At 46.4% G+C, this 12,281-nt stretch overlaps 2 protein-coding genes across 3 annotated transcripts in view; both read left to right on the forward strand.

The window, feature by feature from the left end:
• Positions 1-12,281, forward strand: part of LYPLA2 (lysophospholipase 2) — a 293,162-nt gene that overhangs the window by 266,849 nt on the left and 14,032 nt on the right. The gene's annotated exons all lie outside the window — the stretch shown is intronic.
• The window catches only part of PITHD1 (PITH domain containing 1), a 38,095-nt gene that overhangs the window by 17,596 nt on the left and 8,218 nt on the right, over positions 1-12,281 (forward strand). Inside the window, exons 2-4 of one of the 2 annotated variants that reach the window (XM_050793064.1) lie at positions 8,794-9,090; positions 9,812-9,855; positions 10,240-10,317. In XM_050793064.1, the coding sequence (XP_050649021.1) occupies positions 8,893-9,090; positions 9,812-9,855; positions 10,240-10,317 (320 nt within the window). In that variant the 5' untranslated portion in view covers positions 8,794-8,892. Of the gene's footprint in view, positions 1-8,793; positions 9,091-9,811; positions 9,856-10,239; positions 10,318-12,281 lie in introns of those variants that run through there. The other variant, XM_050793072.1, reaches the window with a different exon arrangement.

Here is a 12,281-nt window from a genome sequence, read left to right on the forward strand (position 1 = left end):
GTGTGCACCTGTAATCCCAACTACTCAGGAGGATGAGGCAGGAGAATCGCTTGAAGCTGGGAGGTAGAGGTCGCAGTGAGCTGAGATTACACCACTGCACTCCAGCCTAGGTGACAGTGAGACGCCGTCTCCAAAAAAAAAAGAGTTGGGCATGGTGGCTCACGCCTGTAATCCCAGCACTTTGGGAGGCCAAGGCAGGTAGATCATGAGGTCAGGAGATTGAGACCATCCTGGCTAACATGGTGAAACCCCATCTCTACTAAAAATACAAAAAGTTAGCCGGGTGTGGTGGTGGGCGCCTGTGGTCCCAGCTACTCAGGAGGCTGAGGCGGGAGAATGGCATGAACCTGGGAGGCGGAGCTTGCAGTGAGCCAAGATCATGCCACTGCACTGCAGCCTGGGTGACAGAGTGAGATTCCATCTCAAAAAAAAAAAAAAAAAAAAAAAAAAAATTAGGTGTGGTGGTGTGTGCCTGTAGTCCCAGCTACTCTGGAGGCTGAGGCAGAAGAATTGCTTGAACCCAGGAGGTGGAGGTTGCAGTGAGCTGAGATTATGTCACTACACTCCAGCCTGGGCAACAGAGCGAGACTCCATCTCAAAGAAAAAAAAAAAAAGAGGGACAACAAATCAACCTTGCAGTGTTAAAATGCTTAGAACAGTGCCTGGCACACAGAAAGCGCTCAGGACACGTTAGCCCGGATGGTGATGATGATGGATTAGGCCAGGTGCCAATCACGGAGTGGGCATTTAGTAAACAGTTATTGTTATAACCTAAGCTCTGAGGAAAATGACTTGTCCAAGGTAGCACAGCTGGTAAGTGCAGCATGGTGGAGAAGAGCCTAAGCTCCGGGGTCTCAGCCTGGCACATCGTAAATCATAAATCTTAAATAATATTTGGAGGAGGTTCAGTGTGGTTAAGAACATGGACTCGGCAGCTCACACCTATAATCCCGGCATTTTTGGAGGCTAACATGGGCACATCCTTTGATCCCAGAAGTTTGAGACCAGCCTCGTCAATACGGGAAAACTCCGTCTCTACAAAATATACAAAAATTAGCCAGGCATCGTGATGTGTGCCTGTAGTCCCAGCTACTCAAGAGACTGAGGCAGGAGGATCACTGAAGCCCGGGGGTGTCAAGGCTGCAGTGAGCTGAAATCACGACACTGTACTCCAGTCTGGGTGGCAGAGCAAGACCTTGTCTCAAAAAAATAAATAAATAAAAATAACATGAACTCTGGAGGCTGACCGCTGGGTTCAAATCCTAGCTCTACTACTGACCGCCTGTATGAACTTGAGCAAGTAACTCAGCCTCTCTGTGCCCAGTTTTCTCATCTATAAAATGAAGCTAATAATAAAACACCTGCAATTAGGAAGATTAAAAAATAACATTAGTAAAGCCCTCAGGACCCATATGGTTGTTAGCTGCTACAGTATTACTATGCCCTCAGTTTGCCAGAAAGAAACATTGAAAGTAACAGAAAACAGTTAACAGTATCATTTCACAGACCCAACTGAGATAGGGGAGAAGAAAATGGATACAAATTCAGCAATCCTTGAGCTAAGAAAACGTTTACAGTCAGGGGTGGTCATTCAGGCCTATAGTCCTAGCAGTTTGGGAGGCTGAGGCCAGCAGATCACTTGAGTCCAGGATTTTGAGACCAGCCTAGGCAATGTGATGAAACCCCATCTCTACAAAAAACACAAAAATTACCTGGGATGGTGGCATGCACCTGTAATCCCAGCTACTCAGGAGGCTGAAGTGGGAGGACCGGCTGAGCCCAGGAGGCAGAGGTTGCAGTGAGCCAAGATTGTGCCACTGCACTCCAGCCTGCGTGGCAGAGGGAGACCCTATCTCCAAAAAAAAAAAAAAAAAAAAATGGCCGGGCGCGGTGGCTCAAGCCTGTAATCCCAGCACTTTGGGAGGCCGAGACGGGTGGATCACGAGGTCAGGAGATCGAGACCATCCTGGCGAACATGGTGAAACCCCGTCTCTACTAAAAAATACAAAAAACTAACCAGGCGAGGTGGCGGCGCCTGTAGTCCCAGCTACTCGGGAGGCTGAGGCAGGAGAATGGTGTGAATCCGGGAGGCAGAGCTTGCAGTGAGCTGAGATCCGTCCACTGCACTCCAGCCCGGGAGACAGAGCGAGACTCCGTCTCAAAAAAAAAAAAAAAAGTTTATAAATGGAGCAATGGGAAAAGAAAAAACTTGGATGCTTTTCTTACCTGCCCCAGGGTAGTCCTAGAAATCAGTGAGAATTCCCATTTGTCGTCAGAGATTCCTGCAACATAGAAGTGCAAGAGAGGAGACAATAAGCAGAGGCACAAGGCATTACTCCCAAATCACAGCTAAGCCACCATGCAACCCTGGCCGGCTCCTTCCAAACCCAGCTCCCTTAGCAACTGCAGTTTCCTGTCCAACCAGACGGGGGCGCTGAGCTGACAGTCTTGCTGCTGGCAAGAGTGACAGCCTCTGTGAAAGCACAGTAGATGCTCGTCCACTTGTCGAGGAGCATGCTGAATTCTTATCACTTTTGTACCATCGTAAAGTCACAAAGCCATAAGTCGAACCATCATGAACTGGGGATTATCCGCAGTCCCTCCTTATCTGTGGGGGACATGTTCCAAGACCCCCAGGGGATGACTGACTAGTACTGAACCCTATATATACAGTACTATGTTTTTTTCTATACATACATATCTATGATTATGTTTAATTTATAAATTAGGCATGATAAAAGATTAACAACTAATAATAAAATAGAACAATTATAGCAATATGATGTAATACAGTTATCACGCACTGTGGTCATAACTTTTGCAGTTTCATGTGTGGCAGCAAAACTAGCAGGTATTTTTTTTCCTTCTTCATAATTTCACAGATAGAAGATTCGTTCTTACCACAGATGTTAGCGACCTCAGCATACTTTCTTTTTTCTTTCCTTATTAAGTTGAGAACTTTTACCTTTTTCATTTAAAGAAAGAATTTTATGGCTTCTCTTTGGCATATCCAAATTGCTAGCATCACTACTCTTGCACTTTGGGGCCATTATTAAGTCAAATAAGGGTGACTTGAACACAAGCTTTGCATACCATGGCAGTCGATCCGATAATGAACAGGGCACTTACTAAGTGACTAATGAACAGGGAGTGTATACAGCATGGAGATGCAAGACAAAGGGACGATTCAGGTCACCCAGGTGGACAGAGCGGGACAGCACAAGACTTCATCACGCTACTCAGAACAGCGTGCAATTTAAAACTTACAGATAGTTTATTTCTGAAATTGTCCATTTAATATTTTTGGACAGTGGTTTGACTGCATGTAACTGAAACCACAGAAAGCAAAACTGAGTCAGGGGGTGGGGGAGGGGGGCGGTTACAGTAATAGCCTTTCCCTGTGGACCAGATGTTATACCAAACACTTTCGTGTGTTATTTCACATTAGTGTCATAACACTCCACAACACAGGAACTCTTATTATTCCCATTTTATGTAAGACAAATCTGAGGCCTAGAAAAAAAACAAATAAGAAAAAAGGAAAAAAATCTGAGACCTAGAGAGGTTAAGCAATTTGCCTAGCAGGCCAAACCTAATATTTGCAGGACAGGGGCAAGAATACAGCTGAATGCATACTTAAAAAGTTACAAATGATCCTAATGAACTATTAAATAAAAGACAATTTATTCTGCTATGTTGATAAATAAACCTTCACAATGACTTGGAAGACTACATTCACATTTTTGGGCCTCTCAGAGTGCTGTACTAGAAGGTGGTGGGAGGCAGAGAACAGCACCCCAGCCCTGCCCCCTTCTCTTCATATCTCTAAATCTGTTTGCCTGGCAGGGCCTTGTGTCCTTGCAGGCAGAGGTCCTAACCTGCATGCTCACACTCTGTTCCTGGGGTTCTAAACTGAAAAGTTCCCTCAGGTATCCAGCACAATGAATGGCAAAAGAGCTACATCAAAGCACAACAAAAATCATCACATTCTAGAATACCAAGAGAAGATCTTAAACGCTTCCAGAAAACAGGGTTGGGGTGGGGGAAAAACCCATACAAAGAATCAGGAGTCAGAACAGCACTGTATTTATCAAAGTCAGAAAAAAACCAGAGCAATATCTTCACAATTATGAAAGAATTCTATCCACAGCCAAACTACTAATTAAACCAGTAGAATAAAGCCATTTTCAGTGCCATTTAACATGTATGGCAGCACGGTAGCCAGCCACTAAGGTGGCCCTTAATGATTTCTACCTCCTGGTATCTGCACTGTAACAAAGTTCGCGCGCACACTGAATATGGCTGACCTGTGAAACCATGGGATGTTGCAATTGACAATACGGGACTTCTGAGGCTAGGTCGTAAAAGACATTGGTGGTTTCTGTGTTGCTCCTAGATCACTTGCCCTGCTGAAAACCAGCTGCTGTATCATGAGGACACTCAAACAGTACTATGGAGAGGTCCATGTAGTAAGGAACTGGGGCCTCCTGCCAACAGCTTGCACAAACGTGCCAGCCGGGGCTCCTCCAGCCCTGGCCAAGCCTTCACATGATTTCAGTCTCATGAGAGACCCCAAACCAGAACCACCCAGCTAGGACGCTCTCAAATTCCTAACTCACAGAAACTGTGAGATGATAAATGTTAACTGTTGTTTTGAGGAGAGAGGCTACTTCTCTTACTGTCTCTGAAGACAAAGAAGAAGTAAAAGCTGAAAAACAACAGGAATGAAGTCAGTGGCAAGACCAACTGGACGCCACTGACCAGGCCTGAGGTTAAAGATACCCGCCCCCGCCCCGCCCCTGCCACTGTAACCACATGTGTTACCTATAGATCACTTGCTCAATCTATCACAACCCTTTCATGTGGACCCCCTTAGAGTTGTAAGCCCTTAAAAGGGCCAGGAACTTCTTCTTTGGAGAGTTTGGTTCTTGAGACGCAAGTCTGCCGACACTCCTGGCCAAGTAAAATCTCTTCCTTCTTTAACCCGGTATCTGAGAGGTTTTGTCTGCAGCTTGTCCTGCTACAGTTTTAAGCCATTAAGTTTGGGAATAATTTGTTACACAACAAAAGACAACTAATACAGACCTGTTGGGAGGGGAGGAGCCACAGTATTTTATAGTTCTTCTAATCAAGAGGTGAAGTCTACAATCTAGCTCTCTACTCTAGAATTTGGATTTGGCTGACGGGTCATTATAGAAAGATTACAGAAGTAAAGCTTAAAAAGCGCTTGTGCAGGCAGGGCGCGGTGGCTCATGCCTATAATCCCAGCACTTTGGGAGGTCGAGGTGGGCGGATCACCTGAGGTCAGGAGTTTGAGACCAGCCTGCCCAACATGGTGAAACCCCGTCTCTACTAAAATTACAAAAATTAGCCAGGCATAGTGGCAGGCACCTATAATCCCAACTATTTGGAAGGCTGAGGCAGGAGAATTGCTTGAACCTGGAAGGCGGAGATTGCAGTGAGCTGAGATTATGCCACTGCACTCCAGACTGGGTGAGAGTGAGACTCCATCTCAAAAAAAAAAAAAATGCTTGTGCAATTGAGTCTTGCCCTCTCTTGCTCCTGAGAACTCTGCAATTATCACCATATAATTTAGCTAGGCTTGTCTGCTGACGACACGTGGTCCCATCATCCCAGCTATCAGCCAGCATCAAGCAGATGAGAGTGAGACCATCCCAAACTTTCCAGCCCAAGCTGAACTGGCTCAGAAAAGCTAATCCACAGGATGATGAGAATTAATCAATGTTTGTTTTTTAAAGCTATCAAAGTTTTCGGGTAATTTGTTACACAGCATAAGCTAATTGATACAGCATATTTACTTTGTGTGCACCTCCTGCCTCAACCTCCCCACCCTAACCAGGAAACTATTGATGTGTTACAAGAACACTACAGGATGTGTTCAAAGCCTGGTTACCTCCTAACTTTACCTGGTCTCGGGCAAGTTAATTTACCTCTTTCAGCCTGTTTTCCTCATCTTCAAATTGGAGATAACAGTAGGTAATAGCACCTAGCTTTTTTTTTTTTTTTTTTTTGAGATGGAGTTACGCTCTGTCGCTCAGGCTGGAGTACAGTGGTGCGACCTCGGCTCACTGCAACCTCTGCCTCCTAGGTTCAAGAGATTCTCCTGCCTCAGCCTCCCAAGTAGCTGGGATTACAGGCACGTGCTATGACACCTGGTTAATTTTTGTATTTTTAGTAGAGACGGGGTTTCACCATGTTGGCCAGGCTGGTCTCAAACTCCTGACCTCAAGTGATCTACCCGCCTCGGCCTCCCAGAGTGTTACAGGTGTGAGCCACCATGCCTGGCTGTACCTAGCTCTTAAAGTTCATGTGACAATTAATTGAGATGAACTACATAATGTGCTTAGCACACAGTACTCACATAAATCATTAATGAAGGTAACAGGAAAAAAGTCAAAATGAGTAGATCTCCTGGGTAAGGCCTGGGTTGGTCCTTCAATAGGATAGTCTTGGCCGGGCGCAGTGGCTCAAGCCTGTAATCCCAGCACTTTGGGAGGCCGAGATGGGCGGATCACGAGATCAGGAGATCGAGACCATCCTGGCTAACACGGTGAAACCCCGTCTCTACTAAAAAATACAAAAAACTAGCCAGGCGAGGTGGCGGGCACCTGTAGTCCCAGCTACTCGGGAGGCTGAGGCAGGAGAATGGCGTGAACCCGGGAGGCGGAGCTTGCAGTAAGCTGAGATGCACTCCAGCCTGGGCAACAGAGCGAGATTCTGTTTCAAAAAAAAAAAAAAAAGGACAGTTTTTCCAAAGAAAGGCTACCAAGAGTATCAGTCAAGTAAACATTTATTATGTTTGCCACATTCCAGGTCCCTTACCTGAAACTGACCTAAAAGCAGGAATAATTCATGGCACTGAGCTATTTTGAACCAGAACCAAGCTTGCTTATTGCACAAGTAACTAAAGTAGGACATCAAAATATTTTTGTTTTTATTTTTTTGAGACAGTCTTGCTCTGTCACCCAGGCTGGAGTGCAGTGGCATGATGACAGCTCACTGCAGCCTCACCCTCCCAGGCTCAGGAGATCCTTCCACTTCAGCCTCCCAAATAGCTGGAACCACAGGCATGAGCCACCATGTCGGGCTAATATTTTTTATTATTTTTGTAAAGATGGGGTCTCCCTCTGTTGCCCAGGCTAGTCTCAAACTCCTGGGCTCAAGTGATCCTCCCACCTTGGCCTCCCAAAAGTGCTGAGATTACAGGCATGAGGCAATGCACATGGCCCAAAAAATATTTCTGAATAGAACTTGAAAATATGGATATTTTGGTCTATACTTCACCAGCCCCACTGAGCACTCCAGAGCCAGATGTGAAGGGAAGAGAGTAGCCAGGGTATCCCATAACTCTTTCTGTATCCTGTCTTTTCCCCACCAGGGAGTAGGAAAACATTCTATCCTGAAAACAAGATTATTTCACCTCTAAACAGTGTTTTTTTAATTATTTTGATCTCAACCCACACTATGAAAAACACATCATATTGTGCCTGAATACAAACTCAAAACTGAAACAAAAGTTTCATCAATTGAGACTTGAAATGTGTGATACATTGTTTTTTTTGTTTTGTTTTGTTTTTTTGTATTTTTTTTTTAAACGTTGATCACAATTTTCTATAAACGGATTTTAAAACCTATTGACAGGCCAACACCAGCTGTTTGAAAAAAAAATACTCTGAAGTATCACATGGGGGAGGAATCCCTTCACTTCACAGGGGTAAACTGGGTCTCAGAGAGATCAAGTCAGTTGCTCAAGGCCACGCAGCTAGTAAGTGGCTGTGGTTGGATCTGACCGTAATAACCATTGGGTACTGAATGCCTATCATGTGTCAGCCATTTGCTGAGTTCTTTTTTCTTTTTGAGACGGAGTCTTGCTCTGTCGCCAGGCTGGAGTGCAGTGGCGTGATCTCGGCTCAACTGCAACCTCTGCCTCCCGGGTTCAAGCGATTCTGCTGCTTCAGCCTCCTGAGTAGCTGGGACTACAGGCTCGCGCCACCACGCCTGGCTAATTTTTGTATTTTTAGTAGAGACGGGGTTTCCCCATGTTGGCTAGGATGGTCTCCATCTCTTGACCTCGTGATCCGCCCGCCTCGGCCTCCCAAAGTGCTGGGATTACAGGCGTGAGCCACCGCGACCGGCCTGCTGAGTTCTTTAATTGCATTATTTCATTTAATACTCACTGTGATCCTATGAAACAGATACTATTCTTTCCACCTTACAGACGAGGAAACGGAGTCTCAGAATAGGGGAAATGACTTAAGGTGTCACAACGGCCAGTAGCAGACCCAGGACTAGTCTCTAGGTCTGGCCATGCACAAAGCCCCGTGCTCTCAAGCTGTAACCCCGCTATTAAGAAAGTGGTTATGCAAGTGGGCCTGTGAGCTCTCAAACGCCTAAGCGTGCGCATGTGAGACAGCGATAAGCTCGCGTTCTTCGTCTCCAGGGCCTTATCATTCCTCACGCTTTCCTCCATCAGCTCGCAAAGAAACGTGGTGACCAAGGAAGAGAGCACAGGCTCCAGCCTCGTTGGGGGAGGAGAATTCGAATCTCAGCCTATGAGTTTACTCAGCACACCCGTTTAATCTCTCGGTCCTTCAGTTTCCACACCTGGGAAGCTGGGACAGCAGCAGCATACAGCTCCAGGAACGGAGTCTACACGAACCCTGGCACCCGGGAGGCGCGAGTCCATCGTCAGTTCCGCCCGACTCCGCCCCCGCCTTCTCTCTGGGCGCATGCGCCGCGCAGCGGCGCCTTTTACGACGCGGCGGGCGCGGCGCGCTTGGCGGCCGGAGCCAAGCGGCGCTGAGCTAGTCTGAGCAGAGCCGGGCGAGTGCGGCGGCGGGGCCTACAGGACGCGCAGGTGGCGGTGTCGACATGTCGCACGGTCACAGCCACGGCGGGGGCGGCTGCCGCTGCGCCGCCGAACGGGAGGAGCCGCCCGAGCAGCGCGGCCTGGCCTATGGCCTGTACCTGCGCATCGACCTGGAGCGGCTGCAGTGCCTTAACGAGAGCCGCGAGGGCAGCGGCCGCGGCGTCTTCAAGCCGTGGGAGGAGCGGACCGACCGCTCCAAGGTGGGCCGCCTGGGGCTTGGGGCGGGTGGGGCGGGGTGCGCGTTTGGCCTCGGGCCGTCGGTCTACTCATTCCTGATGTTAAAAATAACGACAGCCTGGTTGCCAAGCGCTTTTCCGTGCCTGTCTCCTGCCAGCTCTTTGGGAGGCGAGCAGCGTTGAGTCTCCCCATTTTGCATATAGGGAAACTGAGGCCGAGAGGGAACGGGGACGGTTTTGTCAAGCTACGCAGCCTAACGCGCTTCCAGGGCTGTGTGGGTTAGAGAGGATGGCCGTGAGGGCCGTTGGACCAGTGCTAATGGCTGCCTCATCATATTACCTGGTGAAGAAGAGCCTAGGGAGATGAAAGGTGTTTCCCATATAAAGCAAAGGTTCTTTATATTGTGGGGTCGCAGACCCCCTTGCTATCTATTTGAAAACAATGGACCTTCTCCTCAGAAAAATGCACGTAAGCACCTGCCTTTCAGTGCACACTTCAGAAGGCTCTTCGACCCTGGAAATTCATTCATGGGCTTTTTATTAAGCACCTTCCACTTGGATGACCTGTGGCTGTTAGGACACTGGATAAGACTGATTAGCTTCAAGTTAATAAGTCTTGGAAAACCAAGGGAGAGTGACTATTCCCATTGCACCCCAGTTGTAGAACAGGGTGGGAGATGCCTGAAATTGTAGGCTCTCAGCAAATATTTGTTGCTTTCTCCTCCCCCCTCCCCATCCCCTCCAGTTTGTTGAAAGTGATGCAGATGAAGAGCTTCTGTTTAATATTCCGTAAGTATCTCCTTGGTGCCTACCTCCAGCTAAATAAGCTGTACCCAGTTGCCTCCTCAGATGGATTCATTCACTGGTGTCAAGAGCACACATTTGCTTCTCGAAATGGGATAAATTAATTTAGTGGGTTTGAGGAGGAAGGCATCATAGCTTTCTTGGTGCAGACTGGAAACAGATGTAGTTGTTGAACAATAACTGAGAAATTGAGGTAAATTTCTTAGAATTGTAGAATGCTAGAGGTGGACAGGATCTTAGAAATTATCTAGTACAAGTTGACAGATGAGTAAACTGAAGCCCATACAGGGGAAGGGTCTTGCCCAGGGTCACACAACTAAACAGGTATTCAAACCCAGGTTGACAACCTTCTCTTTTGCATTCTGGCAGATTTACGGGCAATGTCAAGCTCAAAGGCATCATTATAATGGGAGAGGACGATGACTCACACCCCTCTGAGATGAGACTGTAAGTGGCAAAAGCTTAGGCCCTCAAGGAGCTCCTCTGGTAACATTTTATTCCAGAATAGTATCATTTTTCTTCTTACCAGGTTTAATATTTCCCCTTTTAAAATATCTTGGCCCTGTTCTCATTCTGCATTGGACTACACATATTTCTTCCTGAATTAATGACTTTCTTAGATTAAGCATCTTTAGGCCCAACAGCTTGTCTCATATTTCAAAGTGCATACTATGATACGATTCATTCAGAGAGCGTTGTGTAAATGTCATTTGTTGATGACTTTGCAGTTTTCTTAATAACTAGCTGCAGATCTCATGTGATCTTTATGGATTCTATTCTTGGGGTTAGCTTCAACATTTTTCCTTGCTGTTTCATACAGTAATGATCTTATGTGTTGCGTTGACTTGGAATTACTCCATTTGAGTTTGTGTGGCATTTAGTTAGCAAAGTTGTGTATACTTCTTGCAACACTGAATCTTTTGCCAACAGAGTTAGTACCCTTTTTGACAACTTACCTTATTCCAGAACAGCCTTCCTAAAAGAAAGGGAAAACTGCTTTTTGAGTGCTGGGGAAACATACAAGAAGAACTTTACATTTAAAAAGTTCAGGCCGGGTGCAGTAACTTTTCCCACAAAACCAATAAAAGATGACATATAGGTCGGGCACGGTGACTCACACCTGTAATCCCAGCACTTTGGGAGGCTGAGTTGGGCAGATCACCTGAGGTTCAAGACCAGCCTGGCCAACCTGGTGAAACCCCGTCTCTACTAAAAATAAAAAAATTAGCCGGGCCTGGTGGTGCACACCTGTAATCCCAGCTACTAGGGAGGGTGAGGCAGGAGAATTGCTTGAACCTGGGAGGCAGAGGTTGCAGCGAACTGAGATCTCTCCATTGCACTCCAGCCTGGATGACAGAATGAGACCCCATCGCAAAAGTAGTAATAAAAACAAATAAATAAAAACTTAAAATCCTAGAGGCTGGGCATAGTGGCTCACGCCTGTAATCCCAGCACTTTGGGAGGCTGAGATGGGTGGATCACAAGGTCAGAAGTTCAAGACCAGCCTGGCCAGGTTGCTGAAACCCCATCTCTACTAAAAATACAAAAATTAGCTGGGCGTGGTGGCACATGCCTGTAATCCCAGCTACTCAGGAGGCTGAGGCAGGAGAATCGCTTGAACCCAGGTGGCAGAGGTTGCAGTGAGCCAAGATCGCCTCACTGTACTCCAGTCTGGGTGACAGCAAGACTCCATTTCAAAAAAAAAAAAAAATTCAAATCCCAGCACTTTGGGAGGCTGAGGCAGGCGGATCACTTGAGGCCAGGAGTTCAAGATCAGCCTGGTCAACATGGTGAAACCCTGTCTCTACTAAAAATACAAAAATTAGCTGGGCGCGGTGGCACAGGCCTGTAATCCTAGCTACTAGAGAGGCTAAAGCATGAAAATCATTTGAACCGGGGAGGTACAGGTTGCAGTGAGCCAAGATTGCACCACTGCACTCCAGCCTGGACAACAGAGTGAGACTCTATCTCAAAAAAAAAAAAAAAAAAAAAATCATCTGAAAAATTGATTAATTTAAAGGACTTTAGAGAGATTTAAGATATATTGTAGTTGAGTATTAGAAACATGAATTTGGAAGCAAATACATGTGTTTAATCATTTTAAGGAAATAATACCTTTGATGCTTTTGGAGACTCATTTACTTGGAAGATGATGGACTGACCTGAGAATATTAGACATCCATGCTGCATTGTGATTTAGAGTGTGGGGTCTGGAGTAAACTGGGTTCAAATAATGGCTGTACCACTTGCTACCTTCATGACTTTGAGACCTTATCTTCTATGCCTGGATTTTCTCATATCTAACATGGGAATGGTAACAGTGCATACATTAACTATAAGATTGTGGAGACGCTTAAATGAGATAAAACATGTAAAGAGCTTAGGTTAGGTCTGGAACACAGTAAGTGCCT

Source organism: Macaca thibetana, chromosome 1, assembly GCF_024542745.1.
Source record: "Macaca thibetana thibetana isolate TM-01 chromosome 1, ASM2454274v1, whole genome shotgun sequence".
NCBI lineage: Eukaryota > Metazoa > Chordata > Mammalia > Primates > Cercopithecidae > Macaca > Macaca thibetana.